Genomic DNA, 7,771 nt, shown 5'->3' with positions numbered 1-7,771 from the left:
GGGGCTCGCACCTGGAAGGCCAGGGCACCGTGCGATTCGAACAGCCGCCACGCATGGGCCACATCCTGCCATTCGATCATGTTCACATCGAAGGGGTCATTGAAGTCGGTGTCCGGATCGCCAAAGAGACTGCCCGGCATGGTGTCCGACGCAACCAGGCTCAGAGAGCTGGAGGTGGGGGCCCCGGAGCCACCCAAGGCCGGGGTGGGCGAGTGGCCAAACACCCCAGTGATGGTCCAGGAGCCGCCGCCACCACCACCACCACCGGCCCCGGCCCCGGCCCCGGCCCCGGCCCCGGGGGACGAGGAAGAGGAGGACAGCGACAGGCGGCTGCCACCGGAGTCCGGCCGGGGCCGGGCATTCGGCAGGGACGGCCGCGAGCCCGGCGTCGCACGGCCAGTGAGCAGGGCAATTCCCGGCGCCACCGGGGCCACCTTCGGATCGTCAACCCCATAGCACAGGAGCCACAGGGCCTGGAAGGCCGAGTCCTCGGTGCCCGGCACGTCGCCGGCCAGGAGCCGGTGCGTGGCACACGCCAGCGACGCCTTGGCCGCCAGCGTGGGCGCACGCTGACAGAGCATGCGCGTGCCGAGCCCGGCCGCCAGGACCTCCAGCCGCCGGACCGGATCCAGCAGGACGGCCAGCCCGTCGGCCGCCGAAATGGCCCCCAAGATGGACGGGTCGGTCACCGAGGCCAGGAAGTCGTCGGAGATGCGGAAGTTCTCCGGGTCGGGGATGGCATCCGGGCCACCGGCGGCCGCCACCGCCGCCGAGTGGATGGCCGTCACAATGACCTCGTAGTAGGAGTAGAAGAACCGCGACACCAGGTCATAGACCGTGGTCGCGTGGTAGTGCGTGCTGCAGAAGGACGGCTCATACCCGAGGGACAGCCACTCAAGCAGGGTGCACACGTAAAACAGCACCAGGGCATAGTCCGAGTCGCCGTTGTCCACCGGCGCCTCGGTGGCCGGCTCCGGGGCCAGGGGGGCCGCCTCGGCGGCCGGGGCTCCGGCCCCGGCGCGCGGCCCCGGCGGCGAGTCCTCCATCAGGGACACCGTGGAGCGATACCGCCGGACCAGCGGGGGAGGGGAATTGCGCGGCGAGAAGCCCGACGCCGCCGAGCCGGTGGACGACAGCGATGCCAGCGACTGCGACGAGGAGGAGGTCCGCAAATGCAAGGACCCCGACGAGGGCGAGGAGGGCGCCAGGCGCACGGACCCGGCCGACAGCTTGCGCGTCAGGCTGCCACCGGCGGTGGCGGCGCCGGCGCCGGCGACGGCGTCTGCCCCGCGTGAGGGAGACGCTTCGGCTCCGGAAGACTCGGGCCCACCGGTGGGCGGGGCTCCAGGGGCACCGGCAGCCGGGGCGGCGGCGGCGGCGGCGGCGGCGGCGGCGGCGGCGGCCGAGGTCGCTGCCGCCGATGCAGCCACCGTTGCTAGGGCGTCCACGATGTCCCGGACCGAGCGCTCCAGCAGCACGATGGCCACCGGATCGTCCTCGGGATCGCGGCCGGAGGCACATGTGGCCAGACAGGCGCATAGCGTGTGCAAAAACTACACCACATGGCCGCGCGCGGTGGCCCGGCAGGGGCCGGGAAGCAGGTGTCAGATGGCTAGCAGTGAAGGAGCAAGGTGACGGCAGAGAGGGACGGAGAGGGAGGGAGAGGGAGGGAGAGAGATGAAGGCAGACACAAGGGCGGATAGAGGGACATCGAAGGCCACCCCGGGGAGCCCCCTTTCGCTTGACCCCCCCCCTCCCTCCTTCTCCCGTGTGCCGACAGACGCGAGTGGCAAGACCCAGGGGAAGAAAGGGGGACAGAGACGAGGGCGAAGAGAGGGAGCACGCACCCGCTCCAGCAGGATGAAGGTCGGCGGCAGCATGCCGGTGTCCACAAGCTTGCCGCTGCTGGTTGACGGGGCCAGGAGACCGGCCAGGGCCCCAGACCCGCCCGGACCCCCGGAGGCCGTGGAAATGACGGACACCGGGCGCACCCCGCGCCCGGAGGAGGTGGGAATCGGCTGGAGCGTCTCGCCGCCGGCCGCTTCGATGGACAAGGCCTGCAGGGCCACCGCCGAGGCCAGGTGCCAGCCGAGCCACACTCCGAAGGCCGGGTGGCCAAGGAGAACACGCTGCGAGGCCGGCGTCGACAGGGCGCCCATCAGACCGCCCGACGGGGGGGCCGCCCCGCCGCCCCCGCCCTCGGAGAAGGACAATGTCGAGGACGAGGGGGAGGCATCGCCGCCGGAGGGACGCCGACCGGTAGGACCCGTCGGCGACCGTGCCGACAGAGCCGGATTCGATAGCGACAACTTCGAGGAAAGCCCAGCCAAGCTGGAAGGCGCCGGAGAGGAGGAGGAGGAGGACCCGGAGGAGAGGGACGACTGCGAGGCCGAGGCCGAGGCCGAGACCCCGGTGGACATGGAGGCCGAGCGCCCGGTTGACACGGCGGCCGGGGCCGGGGCCGGGGCCGGGGCCGGGGCCGCACCCGCTCCCGACACGGGAGCACTCCCGGCAGAGAGCAGCGACTCCGAGCGCGACCGGCTGACACTTTGGGCAGCCGCGCGTGGCTGTGTGGCCGCCGCAATGCGCTCCGCCTCGGCCGAGCCAAACAGATGCCGGCGAAGAAGACGCGGCACCGACGGGTGCAGGCCGGAGGATGCATGCAGAACCGCCTCCGACAGGAGATCCAGCGACTGGGGCAGGGCATGGACCGCGCGCGCCAGGACCCCGCCAGCCGCCGGGGCCGAAGACTGGCCCACCCCGAGGCCGAACCCGCCCCAGGCATCTTGCGAATTGTCGCTGGTCACCGCGCACAGGGCTTGGATCAATGCGTCAAGGGTCAGCGGCCCGGGGGCCGCCGCGGCCGGGCCGTCGCCGGTGGAACCCGAGGAGGAGGCTGCCGCCGCGGCCCCGGGCTCGGCCGACAGGGATGACAGGAACCCGGTCAGGCCATGCTCATTGACCACGACCCCGGCGCGCTGCGGCCTGAGGACCCGGTCGACAAACTGCGAGGGCCGGGGGAACTTGGCCACCAGCATCGAGGTCCCGGTGATGTCATTGCGCACGTATGTGCCAGCCGCGCCGGCCGCCACGCCGGCTGCCTGTGGCCGGCCGTCCGGCCCGCGAGGAACCGTGTGCCGTGCGGGGACCGAGTCCTCGCGCTCCTGAACCGGCGCGAAAGACGAGACGTCCGACTGAAAGAGGACGTTCCGCAAGGCCGAGAGGGTGGCATTGACGGCCGATGGACCGGAGGCAGAGGAGGCTGCTGGGCCGGAGGAAATGCCCAACTCAGCATCCCAGTCCTGGAGGCAAGCAGGAGGGAGGAAGGCCGGAGTGTCAGCAACAGCCTTGGCGGTCGCGAGAAAGAGAGAGAGAGGGAGGGAGAGAGGGAGAGAGCAAGAGAGCAAGAGAGCAAGGGAGCAAGGGAGCAAGAGAGCAAGAGAGCAAGAGAGAAAGAGAGAAAGAGAGCAAGACAGATAACAGATACGCAGAGGAGGGGCGGAGCACAGGAAAAAGGGGAGGGAGCAAGGGCCGACGTACCTCGAAGTCGTCATCGTCCTCCTGGAAATCGGCCAGCGAGCCGCGCCCGGCTCCGGCGGTGCCGGACCCGGGCAGTGTGAGGCCCCCGGCACCGCGCTCTTTGGCCGCGATCTCCGCATCCCAATCCTCATCGAAGTCGTCCAGATCATCGAGGGCATTGTCATCGCCGGCGCCGGCGCCGGCGCCGAGGCCGAGCGACAGCCCGCCAAACGGACCGCCGCCGGAGCCAGTGGCAAAGCTCCCGGCGAAATCATCATCGCCATCCTCGGACTCGGCAAAGTCATCCAGGACAGAGGCCCGCGGTGCGGGTGCCTTGGGCCCGGCCATCGGCAGGGCCAAGCGCAAGCCGCCAGCCGGCGCCGCATCGTCCGAATCGAAGAACGCATCGTCCGACAGGCTGGCATTTCCATCGCCCAGGCGCATGGTCAGCCCCCCGCCGGAGGCCCAGTCCGAGTGGCTTTCGGAATCCCCGCCGGAAGCCGGCGACAGGGATGCCAGCGAGGAGCAAGACTCGGCACTCAGGCCGCTGCTGTTGCCGGCCGACAGGGAGGAAGCCGAGGTCGAGCCCCAGAGCGATGACTGGCCGCTGTCGCTGATGTCGGTGGCCAGGGCCGCCGGGGGGAGGGCCGTCGACTCGGCCCCCAGGCCGGGAACATTGAACCCGTCACCGGCCAACACCGAGTGCCGGATGAAAGCCAACGGAGGGGGAAGAGCCCCGCCGGCGGCAGATGCTGTCACAAAGTGGTCGTCGGCGGGCAAGGGGCGGGCACAGCCACCGGACACCGGGCGCCAAGGGAGGAGGGGGGGGGGGGGGGGAAGCGAGCCGGCACAAAGCAAAGCGAAACAAACGAGCCGAGAAGGTGAGCAAGAGCCCGCTTAAGCAGGACAAAGTGGCCAGGGAGATGGCGGTAGGGGCATCGGCCCGAGAGGAGGCACGCGACAGACGCACTGGTGGACCGTCGGCTGAGGGATGGCGAGCCAGCAGCCGGGGAGTTGGTGGCCCCGGCCAGGTGGAACCCCGGCAGGCCGGCCGCCGGGGCGTGCTGGTCCGGGGTGGCGTGGTAGGTGGACTGGGTGCGGCCATGGCCGGGGCCCGACCGGCGGGTGGGCCCGCGTGCGGCGCGCACGCTGGTCGTGCTGCGCGAGGGGGTCAGCCCGCCGCCGGTCGAGGCGCCGGACCTGCTGCCGGAAAAGGCCGGCAGGGCGAAGCCCCCCCCGGTGGAGGCAGGCGAGTCGAAGTCAAAATCGTCATCCCAAGACTGGAGGTCATTCGGATTGGACGCCCGGCCGACCAGGACCGGGGGGGCGGCCCCCGAGCCGCCGGCCAGCGCGGGCAGCAGGCTCGACGGCGATTGGATGGGGGTGCGCGGGCGGGGGGTGGCTGTGCCGCCGCCGCCGGTGGCGGTGGCGGTGGCCGCCGCGGTCACGGCCGCACGCAGGACCTGCGCCGCCGGCGGGCTGGCCGGCAGGAGGTCCCCGCCGAAGGGCCGCACCGGGGCCGCAGCCGAGACGGGCACCGACACCGGACCCGGCGCCGTGCCGGCCCAGGGATCGGCCTCGGTCTCGGTCTCGGTCCCGGACGCCGAGAAGTCCCCGTCCGAGGCCGAGGACGATGTCAAGGACCAGCTGCTGGAGCTGGAAGACAGCCCATCGCCGGAGGGCTGCGACGCCTCGGCCGGGGAGGGGCTGGTGGCCGGGGCGCTGGCCGCGCGGGCCCCGGCCCCGCGCGACGTGCGCACAATGGTCCCGGTCCGTTGGAGCCGCGGCGTGATGGTGACCGGCGTGGGGGAGGGAGCCGGGATCGGGGTCGCGGCCGGGCCGGGCGTGGCCGGGGCACTGGCGAGGGCGGCCCCGGCGGGCGTCGGCCCGAGGGCCGGCGACACGGTCCCGCTGCCGGAGTCAAAGGCCTCGTCCCAATTGGAGCCGTCACTGTCCTCCTCGGCGAAGCGGTCCAGCAGGGAGGACGCCGCGGCGGTGGCCGGGGCCCGAGTCAGGGAGGCCGGACCGACAGCGATGGGAGCATCGGCGGCGACGGCGGCCACCGGCCGGAGACCCCCACGGCCGGCGCCGCCACCAAGGGCAAGCCCATCAGCCTCCCCACCGAAAACGAAGGAGGCATTCCAGTCCTCAACGTCGTCGGTCATGTTGCCTCAGGCAGGGAGAGAAGGCGGCCGGGCGAGGTGGGGGGCGGGGGGATGGACAAGCAAGGGGCGAGAGATGGGGGGTGGAGGTGGAAAGAGAGAGAGAGAGAGGGGGGGGGGGGCTGACTGAGGGCCGGAGAGCCGGGAGTCAACGTGTGGCGCCGGCGGCAGGACAGCCGGGGAGTGGGGCGGAGGGCGGGGAGACACACAGGCAGTGCGTGAACACATGCGCGCTCACAAACTACACCCACACACTCACGCACGCACGCACGCACACACACACACACACACACACACGCACACACAGAGATACAGATACAGACACACGCGCTCGCGCTCACACGCTACCGCCCGAGGGGGAGAGAAGGATGGGAGGGGGGAGGGGGCGTGCGGCGCCGGGAGGCGGGTGTTGGCCCCCAGGGATCGCGGGGCGCGGTCAGGGCCGGCGCAGGCGAGCGGCGAGCGGGGGGAAAGGATGCGGGTGCAGGTGCGGCGGAGGGGGGGGGGGGGCGGGGAAGAGAGGAGGGGAGGGGGGAACGGGGAGAAAAGCAGTGCCGCGGCGTCGGCGAACGGCCGGCCGGCGATCAGCCTCAGGCGCTTTGAATGTGCCCGCCGGGTGGCGGGGCGCACCGACGCCGGCCGGCCGCTCCCCGGGGCCCGGGGTGATGGGGGCTGCCAGCGCGATGGTGTGGCTCGCCGCTGCGGCGCGCCAACCAGCCCGCGCGCTTCGGCGAAGGCCCATCCATTCCCGGCGGCTGTACAGCCCCCCGGCCAGGGGGGGGGGGGGGGGGGGGGTGGAGAATGCACGCCCTTTGGCCACAGGGCCGCGGGTGGCGTACTCTGGCACCCCCCCCGCCCCCCCCCCCGCCCCTGCCTCCCCGAGGGTGGGGGGGCAGCAAGGACGACGGCCAGTGCCGGCAGCGGCGATGGTGCTGCCAGCTGTGCCCTGCCCCGGTCGGACCCGGGGAGTCCGCGCCCTTTCCGGGGCGCTGGTGCCAGCTCTCCGGCCCGGTGCGTGGCCGCCCGCGGTCCTCAACCACCTCCAGGCCCCTGCGTGCCGGGGGTCGGGGCGACTAGGGGGCGCTGCGGTCCGTGCCCTCGCCCCCCTTCCCCCCCCCCCGGCCGGGTGGCGGTTGTCAACCCCACCCGGCCCTCTTCCCCCCATCGGCAGGTCCCCGAGGTGCCGCCAGGCCCACAAACGCGTTGTTCACGCCCGCCCACCCAAGTCCCAGGGGGCGGAGCAGGCCGAGGGACAGAAGGGTAAGACAGGCCGGCGGGCCAGCGGGCGCGCGCGCGCGCGCGCGCTCATGCCTCGCATTCTTTCGCCCACGCCCGGGGACAATGCGCGGCAGGCCGACCGGCCGGCGCGGGCTCGCCCGGTGAGCCACCCTCGGAGCTAGCCCCGCCGACCGAGCTGGCGAGAGAGAGAACCAGGACCCCCAGGCCGAAGGGCAGGCAGGGACGAAGGCGGCCCCGCTGCTGCGCGTGAACACGACAAATGTCGCGTCCAGCGGTTTCCCCGTCTGCCGGGCGGGGACAGACCGAAAAGCATGTCCCGCCCCCGCCGCCGTCCCGGCGTCCGGCCGAGGCACGGCCAGTTCAGGAGCCGGGGGAGATCGCCCCCTGCCCCCCCAGGGCTGCTCTGGGCGGCCAAGCGACCAGAGTCGGGCTGCTGTTTTCTCCGCCCAAGGGCGCGGCGACCGGGAGCGCCATACAAATCTCCCCCCCCCCTCCGCGCCCGTGCACAGCCGCCACCCGGGCGCCCGGTGTCGGCCGCACACCCCCGGCCCGGCGGGCGTCCCCCGGGGGCAGGTGTGTTCGCGAAAGAGGTGGACCGGCGCGCGCACGCACGCGCGACCGACCGAGCCGAGAGAGCGCGAGCGGCCGCCTCCTGCCCACATGCACCCCCCCCCCCCGGGCCAGGCAACACACGGCGACGCCGAAAGTGACACATTCTGTTTGGAGCATTTCCGCGCGGAACCCGATCGGCGCCGCCGCCGCCGCCGCCGCCCGGGCCCGACATTCTTGCCAACAACACCGGGAATACACACGACAAGGAGGTGTCTCCCGTTACTGGGAGTGCCCCCCCC

The 7,771-nt window shown here is 72.8% G+C and overlaps 1 protein-coding gene across 1 annotated transcript in view; it reads right to left on the bottom strand.

Annotated features, from left to right (window-relative positions):
* Positions 1-5,684, bottom strand: part of H696_01592 (hypothetical protein) — a gene marked incomplete at its 5' end in the record, with an annotated part of 15,477 nt that extends 9,793 nt beyond the window's left edge. The window contains 4 exons of the mRNA XM_009495494.1: positions 12-1,553; positions 1,848-3,302; positions 3,541-4,271; positions 4,490-5,684. Of these exons, the coding sequence (XP_009493769.1) occupies positions 12-1,553; positions 1,848-3,302; positions 3,541-4,271; positions 4,490-5,684 (4,923 nt within the window). The remainder of the gene's footprint in view (positions 1-11; positions 1,554-1,847; positions 3,303-3,540; positions 4,272-4,489) is intronic.
* Between the last annotated feature and the right edge of the window lie 2,087 nt (positions 5,685-7,771).

The sequence above is a fragment of the Fonticula alba genome, assembly GCF_000388065.1.
Source record: "Fonticula alba strain ATCC 38817 unplaced genomic scaffold supercont2.2, whole genome shotgun sequence".
NCBI classification, from domain to species: Eukaryota; order Rotosphaerida; family Fonticulaceae; genus Fonticula; species Fonticula alba.
The sequence above is the reverse complement of the archived record's forward strand: the minus strand, read 5'-3'. Positions and strand labels throughout refer to the sequence as shown.